Genomic DNA, 19756 nt, shown 5'->3' with positions numbered 1-19756 from the left:
TCCACGACAAATTCAAACGCCAGACCTCCCCGCCTCCCCCAATCTTCATAAAAGGGGAGACGGAGCATTTTGTCGAGGATATCCTTGACTCCAAACCCAAGAAGGGACAACCGGAGGAAGTGGAATATCTGGTAAAATGGGAAGGTTATAGTGAAGAATTCAACTCTTGGGTAGGATGGGAAGGTATGGCAGGATCCCTGGAGCTCCTGCGGAGCTGGCACGAGAAACATCCAAGGAAGCGACAGCCATCGCAGAGACATTGGGCTCGCCTCGTAAAGGATGCACAGGAAGATGAGGAGGACGAAAGGGAGGATAGGAGATAGGGCCGGAGCTGACAATGACACAAAGGGACGATGGGAACGATATCCGCATGACATCCACGACGAACTAACGACTATGTGCATCGGAGGGTTCAAGCAACCTGAAGGCACCATGATTTCAGTCCTATCGATTTTCACACTCATATAAATTATAAAAGGGATTTTTCGCATAAAACAAAGGTACAAAAAGAGAGGACAGGACGACAAGAAGACTATGCAAGAAAGGAACACTACAACGACTCGTCCTTAACGACATCCTGACCGGCCGCCAAATCAATAACTTCCCTCACCATAGAAAAGCGACCAGCACTAACCTCCTCCGTCTCATACAGCTCGTCGTCATCACCCGTAAGGTCGATGACTAGATTGGCAACGGACCCGAACAGAGGGGGCAGAGTGGGGGAAGGGGAGGTTAATGACTCCTGCTCGGGCAGGAATAGAGGGACCAGGGGGTGGGGACCGACAGAGGAGGTAGATTCCAGGGCAGCCGGAGCTTCAGGAGACTGCTGAACAAGTACTTCGGGCAACGACTCAGTAGCAGACTCCACCGACGACATGGGACCTTGGGGATCTGTACCAGGCAAAGGAGTATCAGTGATGTGATGAATGTATTGTAACATCATCTGCTCCCAGTCAGCAGTCAGCTGGTCGATACTGGGGAGGGCAGGAACGATGTCTTCCCACCTCCCAACGCCTTCGCTATGAGGAAGAGCGGTAGACAGCGCTAACATCCGCCGATGAAGAGGAGGCTCCACAGAATCATCAGGAGGAGGAACAAAACCGGCATGGTGAGCAGCCGTCAAGAAGGGACTATCACTGTCGAATCGAGAGTGTTCCAAAATCATACGATAAAGACCCTCATCCTCGTCGACAGTGTTGTTAAAAAACCACTAGATACTGCTTATGGATCGCATATACATGTCTCCATGGACGCCTCGAGCTGCCTGTACATAATCCAATGCCAATTGGAAGTTGTGAACGATAACGTCGAGATCATCAGAATCAAGACCACGACGAAGGAAAGCAACCACGGCCTCAATAATCGCCCCAAAGTAACGATGGTGATGATGAAGGACGGTGGCGGGATCACAACGATAAAGGCGATGAGCGAAGGTAGCTACACGGCGGAGGTCCTCACGAGCCTGGTTAAGGTCCCCTTCAAGTTGCGAAAGAGGAGGCAAAACGACCTCGTAGTAACCCTCGTCAGGGTACTCCTTGAGCATTTGCTCGACGAAGACGGCACGACCGCGGACCCGATGGACCTCCTCCTGCAACTCCTCCACAAAACGACGTTGACGTGTTGCCAAAGCATTCGATTCATCCACAAGACCTTGTTGGTACAGTAGGGTGGTCGTCAACCGTGAATTCTTGCGAGTAGAGGCGATTAGTTTCTCCACAGCGACTCTCCGCTCCCTGGTGGCATTTTGAAGGTCTTCCTGCACCTTCCGGAAACTTTCCGAGAGGCTCTGAAAGGAAGGACTAAACAGGGGAGGAAAACGGGGGAAAACCAAAGTACTCACTTGATCCAGAGCCCCTGATAGGGCCTCATCCAAGGCAGGGAACTGATCCAAAACTCGGCGGTCCTCCATTTCACGCTCTACTACTTCATGACCAGAGGACCGGAGCTGCTCCACCTCCCGTTGTCGAGATTCGAGAGCAAGCGAGGTATTCCGAAGGGCGGAGGTAAGGGAGGAATTCTCCCGCTGCGAGGTAGCGAGCTGAGACTCCAACAAACGAATCCGAGCAACGAGGCGCTGATTTTCAGCACGATAAGGGTGATCATTGAAAGTGCAAGGTACCAAGGGGGGACGGGGAGAGGGAGGCATAGTGAAGGAAAGGAGGGCCTGCCCGGCACCCTTTTATAGAAGGGGAAGAAACGACTGGTGAACCAAACCAAAGTGTGCTCCCGCAACAGTTTCCAAGACCCTGCATCGACAAACCACCCTTGTCAGGTACCTCCATTTGGGAAAGGGAGGCACGAGGGGGTACAATTCTACTTAGTTGCGCCACTTTTCCTCATACCCGACAGTTCCCCAAGACCTCAGACCTAAACGGAAGTAACGAAATCAACAATCTTACATTGGGTGTACATACATACAACAATCGAGGGGGTCTACACTACTTCAGACTCGGTATTCTCCTGCTTAACTGTCACTGCCCCACCGGTCCTCGCCAGGAACTCCTCCTGCGACTCGTACAAATCCTCGGCGTCATCCAGCTTCTGTTCCTTGTCGACTTGTTCTCGAAGCTCCGAAAGCTCCTGCTTCTGCCTTATGGCCACTTCCCTATAGGAATCTACTTGCGCAACCGCAAGATGAAACTGTGTAAGCGTGTCCTGGGGTCAAGAGTTACCAGTCAGTAGAAAATAAGAGAGAAGAAGGGGAACAACTTCTACCTCCAAGGGAGCTTCCGGCAGTTCAGCTTCAATGGCCCTAAACTGAGCCAGAACACGGGAGTACTCCAGACGATCCGCTGCGACATGGTGCAGGGCACGACGACTCGCCTCTAGGTCCTTGTTACGATCGTCCAAAGAAGTTGTAGTGTCCCGAAGGAGGGAGGTGAGCGTCGAGGTCTCAGCCCGGGAAGTCTCCAGAAGCTTGCGGAGGTCGGCTACCTCGGCTCGTAAAGTTTCATTTTCAGCCCTTAAAGCAGCAGTGGCTCGAGCTCGGGGAAATGGGTGGAGAACATCGGGGGAACGCTGGGGTACAGGCATAAGACATAAGTTACGAGAGTAGAAAGGAAGAAAACTCACTTGAGAAGGAGGGGGAGTTTGTTTGGTCACCACTGGCCGACGTTCCGACAGCACCGGGGGAATAAACTGGTTAGACGAACCAGGCGAATTGGCTCTTTGACAAACAGGAAGACCGGAAGAGCGATCCTGAGATAATGAAGGAGGAACCCCTGTACTCCCTGTTTTCCCCAAAGGAGGAGAAGAGGGCACGTCCTCCTCGGCATGACCACCAGACAAAGGGGCCGAACCAGAGGTATCGACAAGGGGGGGGCGAAGAACCAGCACCACCCTACGGTAGTCTGGGACCTCAGCATCCCGACTCTCCCCAGCAGAACGCTTACGTTTGCGGTCGTGAACCTCGGGAGATACCTCAGAACCCGGAGCTGCTCCAACGGCACGCTTGTGAGAGGAAGGACCTCCCTCCTCCTGCCGGACAGACCTTTTTCTCTTTTTCGCCAATGTGCGTGGAGACGGCACAACGGAAGGAAGTGGAGAAGGCAAGGAGCTGGTGGTTAAAGGTCGGGGAAGCTGAGGCTGCTGGCGACGGAACTCTCCGAGCTCTAAACGGTCCAGCTCCCGCTGATCTTGCTCGTCCAAGGCATTTAGCTCCATCAAGGCGACAGTGGAGTTGGTACTGGCCTCGACCTTCGCCGCAATGTCCCTCCACTGCTCGGAAGGGAGAGCGAAACGGGTTCGCTGACCCGGGTCCCCATGCACCTCCAAAAACCTTCGAGCAAACGCTAAATCGCGAGAACACTTACGCGAAAAGTAACGGAAACGGGCAAGCCTACCCAGAACGCAAGGTTTCTTATCGTCGCAGTTACTGCAACGAGCAAGGTGGGGAACTACAGAACAGTTGGCCTCCTTCTTGCCTCTAACACAGAAGGAGCAAGGGAGACCGGCAGCCGCTAGCAATGGCCAAAGGGGATCGTCGACGATATACCTTGCCAATGACACACCTACGCCGAAAACGGACTTAAACAGGGCCAGCTGACCTAGAGGAGGCTCCTCAAGGGTACTAGCCAGTTCATCGATAGCGGCATCTATGACTCTTTCCGCGAGATCGGGGTGGGGCGGAGAAGATACTGGTGGCAAGACAGGGTTGGGAGCTCCAGTAATGGCGTTGGAAGAAGAAGAGCTCATAGTAATCGAGTTCAACCTGGAGAACGATGAAGAAATGCGGAAAGGGATAAGGAACAACGGGAAACGAACTTATAAACAGAAAAAGTCGAGTCACGTGGAAAGCACATGACGGCAACAGGAACCTCCTCGGAGGCTCGGAGGAGTAGAGGGGGGGGTAATGTCATGCCTCACCCCGAATTCCTTAGCCCATAAGCTCTCTAGCATAGCTCCCGATCTCCTCAGACCCCTTCCATGAATCCCTGAGAACACTTCAAACGTCCCACAGACCTCCTTACCGCTAGAACCACCTCCGCGACCCTTAGCTCCCCTCCATTCAACCGAATCATTCCACGACAGGGTCCTGGAACCCCGTACATGCGTCCATCATTCCATCCTCATGTACTTAGAATCCCCATTAAGTGCTCGCTTCATACCATGTCTCCTTGTTAACTTCCCCATACGTATTTAATCAGTCCAGGAGCGTTCAGAAGCCCAGCTTGGTATATTTTGAACACACACCCTTTTGCATAGGTCCAGTCCCTGTCCCTTTGTACCTGCTAACCATACGGATTTCTCTTTACTCTCTGTTTCTCTACCTCTGTTTCTCTCTACTTCTGTCTATTGTCTCTCTGATCATCTATACGATCGAATATACGCTTTCACTTCAAGTCTAAGCCTTCCGAGTGAGTCCCCGAGCTCCCTCGAACATTACTAAAGCTCCCCAACGCCTACCCGCCTTGGTGAGCTACCCTTCCCCAAACCTCCCAGAGCTCCCTAGCTACTTCGTAAGCTTCAGGACCTCGATCCAGGTAACGTCGAAGCTACCCCTCACATCGGACTACGTATTGCTTCTCCGTTACCACCTCCCACACTCGAGGACAACCATCCTCAAGCTCAGCCCCCAGGGACCTACCCTCCCTGACATATCCCTTCTCGGGAGCTTACACTCTCGAGACCCAGTTGCATATACGACCTACTCGATCCTATATTGACGTTCTAGCGAGTACAACTCCTACTACGCAATACTGTACGGTCCCGCACTCTTCCTTAACCTCCCTACGCCTTAGGGACCTCCCTGGACCTCCTAGGAACCCCCTCAAGGGTCATCATCTCGTCGTTCCAGGCACTACTAGGTCATTCCCGTCCTCGGTCGCGGTTCTCGTAGCTCCCTTCGAGCTCCAGCCTGCTCCTAGCACGCTACAACATAAAACTTCATATACCAAACCTACCCTAAGACCCATTTTGACCCAGGTCTTACACCAACTGGTTGTTGAGCCTGCCATCACATGCGACATCACCATACAGGTTTACAATTGACATGTTATTCCATTTTCCTTTGTTTCTTTCAATCATTTTCACTTCTTATTTCTGCTACCTTTAGCTAGTGGGTGTTGTAGCACTTTGATTCAGGAACTAGGATTTCTTGCACAATCATCCATTATGAACCACATAAGGAGATTATTATATAATACCACATGTTAACGTTCATCTGCAGTCACACATAGTGCACTTTCTCTTCCTCATGTTTCTTACAATTGCAGACTAACCTTGCCTCACAAACAAAGACAATACCGTCCAGTTATTCCGCACAGACATTGTTTGAAAGGGTATCTTCAGTCAAAAAGTAATGTCTAGAGTGGAAAAGTCTGCCTAAAAATCCTGTGAGTATTCTTAATGGGTCTTTTTAGGTCTTTTTAAAATCTTACATTCACTCAAAATGAACTTTAAACTGCATTTCATTAGCAACAGTGCTTTTGTTTGGTCATGGGTTTTTGGTTCAATGTCCAGACATTTCTATAGTTAATGTTGGACAATACACATGGATTTTTTCGATGCTTGGAAAATGGCATGAATCATGATTTGATAGTTTGCGCAGTTGATTGTATATTTGAGTTGAGATATGTTTGTATTATATTCTGTTTTATTCTTAAGTCTTGTAGAAGTGATTGTAGAAAATGACGACTTACATTTCATCTTGACAGCAGCTGGCAATGCCGCTTGCCGCCGCTACCTCGGTTATTGTTCTCTAGGTCAGGACTCAAAGCGGCCCGAATCCTCAAAAAAGATCTTCGGGCCGTTCCCGCATTTCGTTCTTCAGTGCTTTCTACTGAGTCGAGCTCTCATGACCACCGCGTAGCCGAGAATCTGTATAAAGGGAAGCTTATCGATGCCTTAAAAACCCCACCAAAAACTTCTTTCGACGCTCATAGCTGAAGTCCGCGAAGATTCAGTCATGTCCAACTTCCTTTCTGGAAGGAGACTGTATCGATGGATAAACTTTTCCGCTGGCCTTGCTATATTCTTGTCAGGGTCATCTTTCTACTAAACTACAACTGTGGTCAATTTAACTTGCTCACAGCTTCGGTTATGATCAAGGGATGATGGGAGGAGTGAACACCTCTCCAGACTATGTTCGTGTCATGGGTTTGGGAACTTCTTCGTACGAAGGACCTTCTGAAGGATATGTTGTTAACATTACTGAACCCACCAAGCAAGGTGGAATCGTTAGCAGTATGCTTTTCTTCTTAGACCTGTCTCACTTTCTTTGATCATTGTTTTCTCAGTCTACTACTTTGGTACCCTCATCGGATGTGTTCTAGCGGGCAGTCTAGGTGATAGGATGGGGCGCATCAAAACAATGTACATTGGTTGCCTTTGGATCATGTTTGGCGCTGCGCTTCAGTGTTCTGCGCAGAATATAGCATGGTAAGTTCTTGTGGCATTCTCACACAGGACAGGGTAAATTTTGACCAATATTATCAGGATGCTCTGTGCACGAGTGATAAACGGTATCGGAACAGGATTTCTCAATGCTATCGTTCCCGTCTGGAGTGCGGAGGTGGCCACTCACACATCAAGAGGTCCGTGCCATATCATCATTGACATGCTGAGCTTCCCTCATTTTCTACATCCACAGGCGCCTTCATATCCTTAGAATTTACCCTCAATATTTTGGGTGTCGTTGTGGCTTACTGGTTAGAGTTCGGCCTTGGCTTTGTCGGCGACGGTCGTTCGCAGGTCAGATGGAGATTTCCTATCGCCTTTCAGATCATACCTGTGATAATGTTTATGGTACGTCTCCACACCATGTTTGCCGCATTTACAAGCAGTGCTGAATAAGCTTTTACTGATAGGTCTCTTTGCTCTGGATGCCTGAGTCCCCGAGATATCTCGCCAAAATCGGTCGTGTTGAAGATGCTAGAAAAATATTGCACCGCTTACGATCAACAGACGATCACGACAATTCGTCAGATGAGAAGCTTCACCACGTCGCGGATCAGGAGCTGAACGATATCCTGCAAGTTATCTCGCTCGAGAAGAAACACGCGAAGATGAACAATTATTGGAATATGTTCTGGGGTATTGGTTCAGGGGATTTACATATCGCTAGGAGAGTTCAGCTATCGATCTGGTTGCAAATTGTTCAGGAGTACGTGTTCAGAAGCGTTTACTCGCAAGTTACCACTGATACATGTATTAGATGGGTAGGTATAGCTGCTATCACTGTATATGCACCTACTATCTTTGCCGAAGCTGGATATGGTGCTAGGAAAGCACAGTGGTTATCCGGGTTGAATGACGTATGCAGTCTCAGCTCACCTCCTACCGCTCTTCAAGCTTATCCATCCCTAACAGGTCACCTACATGATTGCTACATTATGGAATGTTCTCCTTATTGATAAGTGGGGCCGTCGAGTTGGATTATGGTGGGGAGCCATTGGGCAAGGTATAGCCTTGGTACGTGGAATTTTTCATCCTCTGTGACCCTTCCTCTGTGACCTGTATTATGCTGAAAAAGTCTCTACTCGCAGATCCTTGCCGGAGCCTTCGCTCGTCTGTTAAAAGATAATCCTGAAAAAGCGGCGCAGTATGGTGGCGCGGCCGCCTTCTTTGTCTTTCTGTATACAGCAATATTTGGCGCTACCTGGCTTGCTATTCCCTGGGTATATCCTACCGAGGTACGTAGTTCTCACTTCATTGATCATTCGCAACTCCCCCACGGCTTAACCTGCTACGTTCCTCCAGATTTATCCACTTGAAGTGCGTGCTAAAGGCAATGCTTGGGGCGTCGTTGGTTGGAGCATCGGAAACGGCTGGCTCACGCTCCTGAACCCCATCATGTTCAACAAGATCGGGGAAAAGTGTGTTTCTATTGGTTCAGTGACCTGTGTTCCCTAGGCTCAGTTTACAATAGCACTCTACATATATTTGGAGCCGTTAACTTCTTGACAATTCCTATGGTATGGGCACTGTACCCAGAAACTGGTATGTCAATTTCTGTATGTCGATAGGACAGTCTGTTGACAATTCCCCTCTAGCTAATCGAACACTGGAAGAGATGGACTTATTATTTGCCAGCAAAAGTCCCTTTGTTTGGGCCGAGGAAAAGAACTTTCGCAGGCTCAAAGCTGAGATGGAGGCAAGTGGAAAAGGAATCGAAGAAGTTGTCGAGGGTGCAGAAGTTACTGAAGTTTTGAATGAGGATTTAGATGCGAAAGCCTAAACTTAGGTGTCATCAATAGAAGAGGGATGTTAAGTCACGATAATACAGTGATAGTAGTGGTCGGGCCATTCCGCGGTCAGTCATTTCAACCTTCGCTCCCAGGATCGAGTGCATCGACAATGGGCAGGTGCACTAACCTGCACATCCGGCCAGTGATACACTCACAAGTTATATTCCTCATGGCTATATCATTGTGGGTGGAAAAGAGACGCACCCGTTGCAAAGGTTTATATATTATACAAGTGATACAGGTATGACAATAATAAAGGTTTAAGCCATACCCTCATTGAGATAGTTGAGAAGAAGGTCCAACGTTGAAAAATCGGAAACCAAGGGAGTTGACCTGATATAAGCACGTCTAGAATATCACCAAACCTTGAATCACTACTCCTTGTAAACTTGCTGTATAACCACGAAACGTAGGAGGGAATCAGTTAGCCTGGAAGTGGGAGGTAAGGAGGAAAGATAGGAGCCAAACACACCTCGATCTCCTGAGCAAACTCTTTCGCGATCTTGTTCCTCTGAATCTTCTGCGCAGCCGTCACCAATCCGTTCTCCGGTGTCCATTCTTCTGGCGTGAGAATGACAGCCTGAAGAATTTCCATAGGCTTAAATCCATTCTTCTTCCCAATAGCATTACACTCTTTCAGTACAAGCTCAGCCACTTTGGGATCGTGACAAAGCTCAGGGAGTGATCGTGAAGAGTCGACACCTAGAATGGTGAGGAAACAGAGAAGACAAGGACAAAGAAAACGTGAGGGAAGAAACCAAGAGGAGTTAATTAAAGCCCAATTGTCGTAGCAAGAAATAAAGGACGTACCAGATATGTTCTGTAGTGCGTGTCGCAGGTGTACTTCGTGCGGGATGATGATAGCGATAGGTTGCTTGGCATCAGGAGTCGCGTGTACACAAATGTTGCCGACGTAATTGCATGCTTTATACGTCGATTCTAGTCGTTCGAGGGCAATATACTGGATCACAGTGAGAATGAGCGAAACAATATCAGATTGCGGAACGCACCTCGCCACCTTGAAGCTTGATTAGGTTCTTCACCCTGTAAAGATCATGAGGCCCTCGTTACCAAGGTGAAATTCAAACAGAACTCACCGGTCAATCAAGCTCAACGTTCCATCTTCATTCCACTGACCAACATCACCTGTCCTTAACCAGCCGTCTTTCGTGAAAATTGTCTCGTCATTATTCAGATCCGGTCGCTTATAATATCCCTTGGTAACCGAAGGACCCCGAATGCAAACTTCACCCTGGGGAGGTTTGTTTGTTGATAAATATCCAGCCTCCTTGACGTCCAGTAACTTGATCTCTATCGAAGGAACCGGAAGACCGACACTGCTGTAACGCATCATTTCCGGAGGTAGGATCGCACACATTCCACAGGATTCAGTCATCCCGTACCCTTTTTGGGACAGAAACAAACGAACGCCAATGAGTGAAAGAGTGCGGACGAAGAGAAAGAGTTACATGAGCATTACCTTGTAAGATCATTACCAATGCAGTATCTAGGAACTTCTGCGTCTCGTGGCTGAGAGCAGCACCACCAGATAAAGTGATTCGTAGTCTGCCTCCTGTCGCCGCCCGCACATTTTTGAGCACAACACTGTCCGCCACTTGTGACAATACAGGAACACCGTTCTTCTTCAATGACATCGCACCATTGAAGACGCTTTTTCTGACCGTTCCTCCAGCATTAACTTTGGCGACAATTCCCTTCCGGATCGTCTCCCAGACAGCAGGGACACCGACCATGATACTCGGCTGGAATGCGGCCAGGTCTCCTTTACACTGGCGCACAGAGGCGTCGGTAAGGGTCTTGACGCGACCGTAGCCAGAGGTCATGCCAACAAAGAGCATGATGAGCTCTACGATGTACTCGAGAACATGAGCGAGAGGGAGATAAGCGAGATACGTGTCGTCGTAGGTGAGGTGGTGGCCAAGGAGCTTATATACAGCACCGATAGATGCCACCAGGTTGGCATGAGTGATACAAACACCCTTCGGTGGTCCAGTAGAGCCACTAGTGTACATTATACAAGCCATCGTCTCTGGTTTTGGAAGGCGAGCTCTAAGAGGTTCCGTGGGTTTTGATTTGCCCAGTTCTCGAATTTCGTCGATGGAAAAGACCTGGATGGATTCGCGAACCGCGTTGATGTCTCCAACGAGGTTTTCGGAGGGTTCGCCGTCGTAAACGACGAATTTGATTGACGGTGTATTGGCGAGAACTTTGTAGAGCGTCGGGAGAAGTTCTGCGTTGGTAAAGAGACCTACACACTCTGGTTCATTTAATGAATGCGTCAACCCAGATTCACCAAGGGTATCGTAGGCTGTAGCTATGGTCGTTGAGATTGAACCACAAGCATTAGCCATTAGTTGCCAGTTGACACTGTAAAAGATTGATTGATGGAAGGCACAGCGCATAGAACGTTTGCTCGACCGACCTCGTTTGGGAGAATATGTTGAATACATCATCTGAAGTAACGCCAATTTCAACTAAACCCCTCGCGATTTCTGAAACAGCATCCTTGAGCTCGATAAAGTTGATATACTTGTAGTCGCTGAGCTGAAAGTATTTCCACTTCTTCTTCTCTGTGACTTCTTTTCCACCTACAACTTTCTTGACTTCCTTCTCCTCTTCATGAATATCCACAATATCACGCCAGCCAAGAGCTCTCCGTGTTCCATGTGTACGGGCAGCATATTCGAGGACGTCGTATACAGTCTTGATACCTTCAAACGGCTGTGTTATAAGGCTTTCTGAAGATATTGCTATACGTCGAATTGGACCTTCCCCGGGTCCCGCTGCTGGCCCAATTTCAACGGAGCCTTTACCAAAGTAGCCTGGTTTATTCGTATGGACGGGCATAATAGTAGATGGTAGAAGTTTGGGGTTATTATTTATGACGCGTTGTGATAATTTATCGGCTCTTCGCGCACGTGGATTACGCAAGACTACTACTAGGCTATAGCGTTCCCGTTCAGTGAGTTTCAAACGCAGAGATTGTTTGGACGGCGAGATAATAGCTAACATTCATTGTGGGGCTCAAGAAGCGGATGCCCTTCGCTATGTATATAGTATATGTAGTAAAGACAGATGAAGGATAGAGTAATCAATACTCGTATATGTAAAATCGCAAATTGTAGGGATTTTGAGGACGACGACGCGACAAGGAGATGAGGAGGAGAGCGCGGGTGTACAATGAAGAATGTGAGAATGATTTCAGTATTCATAGTTTGTTCTTTGTGGTTAGAAAAACGTCGGAATGTGCGTTTGGGGTAAAGATAGATACAACAACAACAGAAAAACGGTCATGACTAGATGCAATTGAGTTCTTTTGGGGGTTATGAAGAACGATGACTGGATATATCAATGTGAACAGGAAATATGGATGGTTGAACGTCCATGGAGCATGTAGAGAGCAAGCATTGCCCAGTTCAGCAAGACAGAGTAGATTCTGAAGGGGCATGGAAACATGTAAAAATGGGGGTATTAAGTGAGCGGGAAAAGACAATGTATGAGGCGATCCAATGAGGAATGTCACTGTACAAACAAGAGACAAGAGAGCAATGCAATGAGGAAGCATCGGCATGAACACGGAGGAACGAGATGGGCTATGTGCATGCTAGATGATGGATGACAGAAGAACCGCATCTAAAATTGAAAGTAAAAATGCGAGAACGTGAAGCGGTGAGATGAAAAGATGTAAAAGCATGAAGAATGTTGAGACCAGATGCTGTAACAGAACATACAACAAGACAAGGTACCTATATGTTATTGACCCATGAAAGGAGGTATTTTGATCAGACAGCAAGCAAAGATAGCAAGGAAGAGGGACAACGCGAGGGAGGAAAAGTCAGTATATCGGATAAATATTAAACACAATTCGACCAACGCACCACATCACTGAGGGACCCCGGACCGAAGTCGAGAGATAGAAGGAACGACTGAGGAAGATCCGTAAAACCGAAATACGAGCTTTGGGACAGTGGAATTACAGGCTTGAAAAACAAGATCCGGGACGAGAATAGGTTTAACCGTGATGGATGAGAATACGATACTGCCTCCTTGCAACTGACAGTTGCGGGCATAGGGCATAAGGTGAACCTCGAAGCGATTCCGACAGGCAAAGAAGATTATAATAGGGTCCGAAGAAATTGAGGATCGAGATGGTGGCTTCTGATGTATACATTCGAATGGAAGGGGGTGTGTCGAAGAGTTATCATGACGATGCGTTGAATAGAATGAGTAGAAAAGATAGATAGAACACTTGAACCAATGCGATGGCGAACAAGACAGCAATGCAGAACATGAGGTCGAGGAAGAGCGGGAAGTTGACGAATACCGGTCCGTATCCATAATCAACGCCCAGTTCCCCAGAGTAAGCACACTCAATAAATCCGCATGTCCATCCCGTAGTAGCGATTATTGTTGGCGTTAGTCTTGCCTGAATCCAAGTCCGAACCCTCAACTTTTACTGCTTTCGAGTTCATATCAGAAACCGATACGCCCTTTGCGGAAGCGTCGTTAGCCCCGAGATCGTTACTGCTCCTATTTCCATTCGCGTTCCCTTCACTGTTTACATTCCCAGACCCAGTTGTCTCCCGATTTGCGCGAATCCCCGATGATAGAGAACCAGAGTCCTCAGGTAAACTCATCGGCGGATGCAAATACGTCGAGAACAATGTCGCTTCATCTACGTCATCCGCGAGCATCATCGGAGGGTGAAGGTAGTCCATTGGGGAATCCTCTGTACTAGTCACGGTACTGGGAAGAAGCATAGGCGGGTGGAACGCATGATGATTGCTACTGAATGCATTGTAGTTGTTGAACGCGTTCGTGAAGCTGCTCATGGGGGTGTGCTGGTTCAGGCCGTTCTGAGAGTGCGATGAGTGCCCGTTATGTCCAGAATGCCCTGAGTGTCCAGAATGAGAACGCCCAGAGTGCGAACCATGTCCATTATAATTCTGACCATTCTGGGAGTTGAGGGCATGGTATTGATGCTCCTGCAACAACATCGGCGGATGCCAAAAGGCGTTCTGGGTCGAATTACCGTTCCCGTTACCACTACTCCCAGGATTCTCGCTGTTGTTGTTTTCATTATACCCCCCATTTGTCGTTGATCCACGCGATCCGTTATTATGTATACCTTTATTTCCGGTATACGCATTACCGCTGAAAGAAAAATCGTTCATCGAACTCATCGAACTCAATGAGCTCAATGAGCTTATCGACGAACGATGAGAGTGTGAGTGCGACGCGCTAGAAGAATACCCTCCATTCTCAATTTCGAACGCTGACGAATACGAGCTCGAAAGAGAGGAAATGGCAGAAGATGGTGGTTCACTCGCCGAGTCACTGGACATTCGCCGACGTTTGTTCATTCGTCGTGGTGATGGTGGTGATGGTGGTGGAGAGGTGGTGGAGGAGTTCGATCTGGCGGAGGAGTTCGAAGTGGATGAAGTGGAATTATTGGAGGTGATGGATGGTCCCAAGGAAGGAGAGAAGGTCAAAGACGACGTAGACGAGTCATATTCACCTGATAAATAAATGTATGAGCAAACCGTTTGGTCAGTGACCAGAACTTGTAAAATGGCTCACCAGATGGGAAGGGTAACGCATCCAGCGAATTATTGAACGACCCGAATCCATTCAATCCACTAAAGTTATTTAACCCGCTGTAATGGTTCAACCCACTATAATTGTTCATCCCATTTATTCCATTCATACCAAAACCGCCAAACCCATTCAGCCCACCCACCGTATCATAATACGAACTATACTGCGACAAATGATCTGGATGATACGGACCAGGGAATGGGAGGGTGAATGTGTTTTGATAATCAGCGTTTGGATCGTCCGTGTGCTCATGATCAGCGTTATCCTCCCCGTTGTGCTGATGGTCGGAATTGGCATTGTTGCGGTCGTCAGTGTGTCCGGAATTGGAGCTGTTAAAGCTGTTCGAGTTATTCGAGTTGTTGATGCTATCGTTATCCGAATGTTCCATATGGTCTAAATGCCCATCCTCGGAATGACTCGACCTATGATTCTTCGAACTGTTCGAACCATCAGTTTTAGCATTCCCAAAAGCATCAAGTGCCGTCAATGCATTCAACGACCCCGCACGTCCTCGAGCACGAGCACGTCCACGCGAAACCTCTATTGTCGTATTCGTCGTCGTCGTCGACTTTTGATTATGGTTATGGTTACGTGGGGAGCCAAAAACTCCCATCAACTCACTCTGTCCATACCCCATCCCAGACAACTCAGGAACATCAGCAGCGGTAGACGAATCCGGTACGAAGGTTGGCGAATGTACAGAATGAGTCGAGTGGGTGGAGGACGTGGCTGAGGTAACAGAATGAACAGAGTTCACTGGGGAAGGCTCCCGAACGGGTGATGGGGATTCATTATCCCTTCCCAATGCCTGGTCTTGAGTGTCAGTAGTGGTAGGGATATTATCTGGTGTTTGTCATTAGATAACAAAAAAACAGGAAAAATGATCAAGAGTGCATACCACCATAGCCATAACCTCCGCCAGAAAGACTTCCTCTCCTGTTAGCCGGGATTGCCGCCGAATGAGCCGCGTGTGGAGCATGCGCATCGTGTCTAGATCTCTTCCTTATCACGTCGGATTTCATGCTGATGGGACGCGCGGATCCGTGTAGTTTGTAGTAGAGACCACAACTATAACGCAAACATCAGCATGAAAAGAGAAATAAGAATATCAAAGAAACGTACGCATTACAAACTGTCTTCCCCTCGTCATCCTTTCTCCACAAAGGCGTTGCCGTTGTATGACAATTGTAGCATTGGGCTGTAGCGCATAAAAAAAAGTTGAAAATGGTCAGGAAGAAACAATTGGAAAGCATGGAGACGATAAGTTGAGACTCCCCAAACCAGAAAAAAATAATATCCTCCGGCCAAGGAGAACTCTCAAACCCAAGAAAACTCCTGCAACAAATCGGGAGAAAATCTCTACTCACCCATAACCTCAACAGTCTCCCTACCTCCACCCCCAATACCGCTTCCAAAACTACCTCCACCTCCAGCACCACCACCTCGTCCACCTTCTCCACCATGCTGATTTCGCATCGTTTTGGGACGGGGACGTTTATGCTGTTGCAAGGGAGACAAATCAGTTTTCAAAGTTGAAAGATTGCACTTCGAGAAATTAAGAATGGTTCTTGAAGTAAAAACCCAACGAAAGGGAATACAGGAGAGAAAAAGGTTTATGTTTTTCATCAAGAAGTAACCCACCAATTTACAATACAGTCCACACGCATTACAGTTCAACTCATCGTTCAACCCTCTTCTCCATAACGGTGTATGTGTTGCTCCGCAGTTGGAGCATTCAGCTTTCTGACCGGCAGGTGCACCAGGGGTGGACGTAGTGGTCGTCGTGGTCGGAGGCGTGGTCCTCGGGGTAGTACTTGATAATGGAGGTGGAGGGGCTGGAGTGGCGCCGGCAGTTGTAATAGAAGCAGGAGGAGTAGAAGTTGTAGAGGAAAAAGTGCTGTTAGTGACGTTGTTCCCAACGTGACTGTTCTGTCCCTGTCCCTCATCCTCGACTTTGAACGCACTAACCGGAGCCGAGTCCAAGAACCCAAATCCAACGGAGCCAGAGCCAGAGCCGCTCCCGCTAGCACTGAACGACGACGAAATCGACGAAACAAGCGAACTCGGGGGTGCAGTCGCACTCGGCAAACTTGACCTCGTCGACACACCACTCGAAGACGTTCGCACCGTAAGCGCAGGCCTTGAAGAAGCAGCTCTTGAAGCAGCTGCACTAGATCTGGGAGTAGTGTTATTGCTATTATGAGTATTCCGTACACCAGCTCTCGGGGTCTGACGTGCAGAAGGTCTCGGCGTAGCTCGTGCGTTCGCCCGAGGTGTAGGCCGGTTGTATGGTCTAGATGAAGCACTGGGTTTACTAGAGACAGAAAGACCACCAGCAGCAACTCTTCCTCCTCCTCCAGTAGAAGAGGAAGGACGAGGAGTTGTGGACCTCCTCTGGCTCAGAGACTTGCTCTTGTTGGGGTTCAGAGTAAGCTTGATACCACTGAGTTTCTTTTTCACCCCCCCTATGGATCCAGCACCGGAATAAACGAACTCAGTACTGCGTTGAGCACTGCTTGACGTCGTCATGGTCGTGGAAGACATCAACTCGACAGACTCGCTAGAGTCGGACTCTGAGTCTGAGTTGTCCGATTCAACATCGACGTCCACACTGGACTCTGCGTCATCTTCGTGGTTGGAAAGATGGGTGTGATGGCTCCTGCTGCTGGTGTGACTGTTATGGCGACTCAAATGACCATGCTGACCACTGAAACTCAGAGTCTCCTCGAATGGAGTTAACAAACGACCATCCGAACGACCACCGGGAGAGTCCCCAAACAGCGCATGCAACGAGTTTCCGGATACAGTTGTGATGGGAATTTGGATAGGTTCAGCGGAGTTGAGGTCGTAATCAAATGAAGAGATATGTTCGTTATTGGGATTGTCATCATAGAGATGATTCAAGTGGTCATAGGCGGAAGAGGAATGATCAAACATCTCTACGTCTTGGCTTTCATCTTCCCCATAGAAATCGTTAGCGTTGTTGTTTTTGGACGGTGGAACCAAGGAGGTGGTACTGAACAACGGGGGAGTTGACGACGACGCTGTTGTTGTACTTTGAGTAGCATTGGTTGAACGACTCGAGGTATCCGTGGAATTCGTCGTGGTGCCACTTGACCCCTTCTGGGATAGAGTTGCGAAAAAAGCCGGAGACCAAGGTCTCCAGGACCTCTCTCCACCTGCAGCACCAGGGGCAAATTGATTGAGGAGGCCATCCATGTCGTCTCCGCCATCCAAGCCCTCCATACCTTCCATACCATCAAACCCATCCATCCCTCTCAATAACTCATCAAGCGGAAGCTCAATCGTTGGTCGAGGAATGTTAAATGCGCTATAGGTATTATCAGAATGGCTACCACCATTGTTGACTTGAGAATTGGGATTTGAGTTTGAATGCAAATCGTTCCGGTCATTGGAGTCGTAGGAATGAGGATACGTAAGACCGAGATCTTCGCCGTAATTCATATGTGTCGTGAGAGTAGGAGAAGGATATAACAGCGCAGCTGGACCAAAGTCTGAAGAGAAGAGAGGCGGGAAACGGATTGTTGTTGGGAGGGTACCTGCGTCCCGAGTGTTCGTGAAGGTGTTATTCCTGGAGGCATTAGAGGACGAGGTAGAGCTCGTCTTCCTCCCGCGCTGAGTCAGCGTCAGTTGAGCATCACCAGAAACATCCATTTGTTCGTGCGCATGATCGTTAGGTTTGGCAGCAACAGTAGCAGCATCAGTCGAGGTAGAAGAAACAGAAGAGGCAGCATTGGTAGAGTGTTTGACGGAAGCGGTGCCAGCACCGAACCCAGCACCCCTCGCCCTTTTACCAACGCTAAACTCGGCGGAAGGTTTCAAATCGGGTTTGTCAACATGCATCGGCTGAGCAGTATAGCCGGCACTTCCACTATCCGAATTATGATACGATCCTGTCCCGTTCCCGGGTTGAAACCCAGTCGAAGAGGACGCAGAGTGTTGATCCTCATTGACACTGAAAGTAAACTGCATCCTTTTGATCGTCCTGGTTCCCGGCCCTCCTACACCGCCGACGCCCGTGCCATTCGCGACAGCAGCAGCGTCCTCCTGTGCAGCTTCCTCCCTGCTTCTCTCCCTCTCCACTGCCTTCTGTCGAATGAGATCCGTGGAATGCGAATGTTTGAAGTCCGGAGCAGATAACTCGGAGATATTCCTCCCTTTCTCTCTGTCGAGCCTATCACCCATGTTCTTGGAGAGCTTCTTGAACTCTCGTTTAGACTTGGCATTATCTGTGTCGACCATGAGGTTTTGGAGGTGCCAGAGACGCCAGGAGAGGTTCTCGAGACGTTGGCCTTGTTCGAGGTACGACGCGACTTTCGTACATACCTGTAACGAGATGTTAGCCGTATTCAACGAAAGGTTCAGTCAATGTTAGTGAGCTCACTTTCCAAGTCCTGGTCAACGCATCCACATCACTCAGATTGCTAAACGCAACGAACGATTTGTTTCCCTAACAAAAGAAAGAGCAGTAAACGTTAATACTAGACCAACCACGAATTGGTTGCAAGATAACATACTTTAAACTTGAGATTCAAAATTGGTGCCATCGATAAAAATCAACTTGCTGCGCGTCGCCTACCAGGGTTTCTTTCGCGCTGTAACACGATCGACGACAAAAAAAAACCAAGATTCGTAGAGCCGTATAGGGCAGAGGGTTTTGCTGCGACCCCGAATATTGCAAACTATTTTGCTCTGGTCTTTCCGTCGATGTTTGAAGGTGTATTGAGCGCGAATTTCGTTGGACAAAAGACCTCCCCTCTCAAAACAACTTGGTAGTGAGGATTATTAGTAGAGAGAGAGAGAAAACAAAGAGGAATCAAAAGCACAGCGTGGTTGTATGTAAGAGACAGTTCAAATTAATTTCGGAGACTCGGAGTCCTCTTCCCGGGCGCATCTTCCGAATATTCCGAAGCTAAAAACCGGCACCTGCCGTAGTTAGCCGAAATGCACTCACTGACTCTATTCAGCTCTATTCTCGATTCCGATTCGCTTATCCATTTCTGATATTCCCCTCAACCAACCCTGACTGACGACTTGAACATGAGGGAACTAAACCCTTGACCGCAAGCCTCGAGGCGTTCCTTCCAAGAGTCGACGTTGAACGACGTATACCCCCCACAAAGTTGCTGTTGATTTCTTCCAATTTTTGAACTCCTTCGAACTATTCCAAGAACGGTCCTGATCGACCTTAATAATATCTATTCGCTATCTGGTGGCATCCAATCACCCAACAGCACATGCGAAAACGCTTTTTCAGGCTGCTATTTCCAAATAAAATCATCTCTATCGAAATTCACTGTCCGCAAAAAAAAATCAACCGCTATTATTGCACCGTTCATTGCCAGCAAAGTAGTTCACAGCACGTTCTGATTCGGAAATGTCGTTCCTCTCCACATACTTAACTTCTATATTCTATCAAACCGCTCTGT

At 48.4% G+C, this 19756-nt stretch overlaps 4 protein-coding genes across 4 annotated transcripts; 1 reads left to right on the top strand and 3 right to left on the bottom strand.

Annotated features, from left to right (window-relative positions):
* Window positions 1-6406: 6406 nt before the first annotated feature.
* Window positions 6407-8677, top strand: C8R40DRAFT_1038860 (general substrate transporter; the record flags this gene model as incomplete). Its single annotated transcript, XM_046223783.1, has 12 exons — window positions 6407-6477; window positions 6533-6684; window positions 6738-6879; window positions 6937-7034; window positions 7091-7245; window positions 7308-7603; window positions 7655-7754; window positions 7810-7911; window positions 7986-8132; window positions 8200-8315; window positions 8369-8439; window positions 8493-8677. The coding sequence occupies 12 exons, from the start codon at window positions 6407-6409 to the stop codon at window positions 8675-8677; spliced, it is 1635 nt and encodes a 544-aa protein (XP_046089463.1).
* Window positions 8678-9111: 434 nt separating this feature from the next.
* Window positions 9112-11555, bottom strand: C8R40DRAFT_1167788 (long-chain-fatty-acid-CoA-ligase; the record flags this gene model as incomplete). Its single annotated transcript, XM_046231090.1, has 6 exons — window positions 9112-9389; window positions 9498-9648; window positions 9698-9731; window positions 9785-10091; window positions 10168-11075; window positions 11131-11555. 6 exons carry the CDS (start codon window positions 11553-11555, stop codon window positions 9112-9114), a joined length of 2103 nt encoding a protein of 700 aa, XP_046089462.1.
* Window positions 11556-11818: 263 nt separating this feature from the next.
* On the bottom strand, window positions 11819-12622 carry C8R40DRAFT_836137 (uncharacterized protein). The gene is made up of 2 exons (XM_046236383.1): window positions 12587-12622; window positions 11819-12341 (listed from the first exon to the last, which is right to left on the bottom strand). Exon 2 carries the CDS (start codon window positions 12277-12279, stop codon window positions 11917-11919), a length of 363 nt encoding a protein of 120 aa, XP_046089461.1. The 5' UTR covers window positions 12280-12341; window positions 12587-12622; the 3' UTR covers window positions 11819-11916.
* Window positions 12623-15190: 2568 nt separating this feature from the next.
* On the bottom strand, window positions 15191-16040 carry C8R40DRAFT_1038399 (uncharacterized protein; the record flags this gene model as incomplete). The annotated part of the gene is made up of 4 exons (XM_046223752.1): window positions 15191-15374; window positions 15429-15504; window positions 15728-15806; window positions 15948-16040. Coding segments are annotated over 4 exons (432 nt in total), but the record flags the coding sequence as incomplete, so codon positions are not given.
* Window positions 16041-19756: the final 3716 nt, after the last annotated feature.

The sequence above is a fragment of the Lentinula edodes genome (genome assembly GCF_021015755.1).
Source record: "Lentinula edodes strain Le(Bin) 0899 ss11 chromosome Unknown C8R40scaffold_7, whole genome shotgun sequence".
In the NCBI taxonomy this organism is placed as follows: Eukaryota; Fungi; Basidiomycota; class Agaricomycetes; order Agaricales; family Omphalotaceae; genus Lentinula; species Lentinula edodes.
The sequence above is the reverse complement of the archived record's forward strand: the minus strand, read 5'-3'. Positions and strand labels throughout refer to the sequence as shown.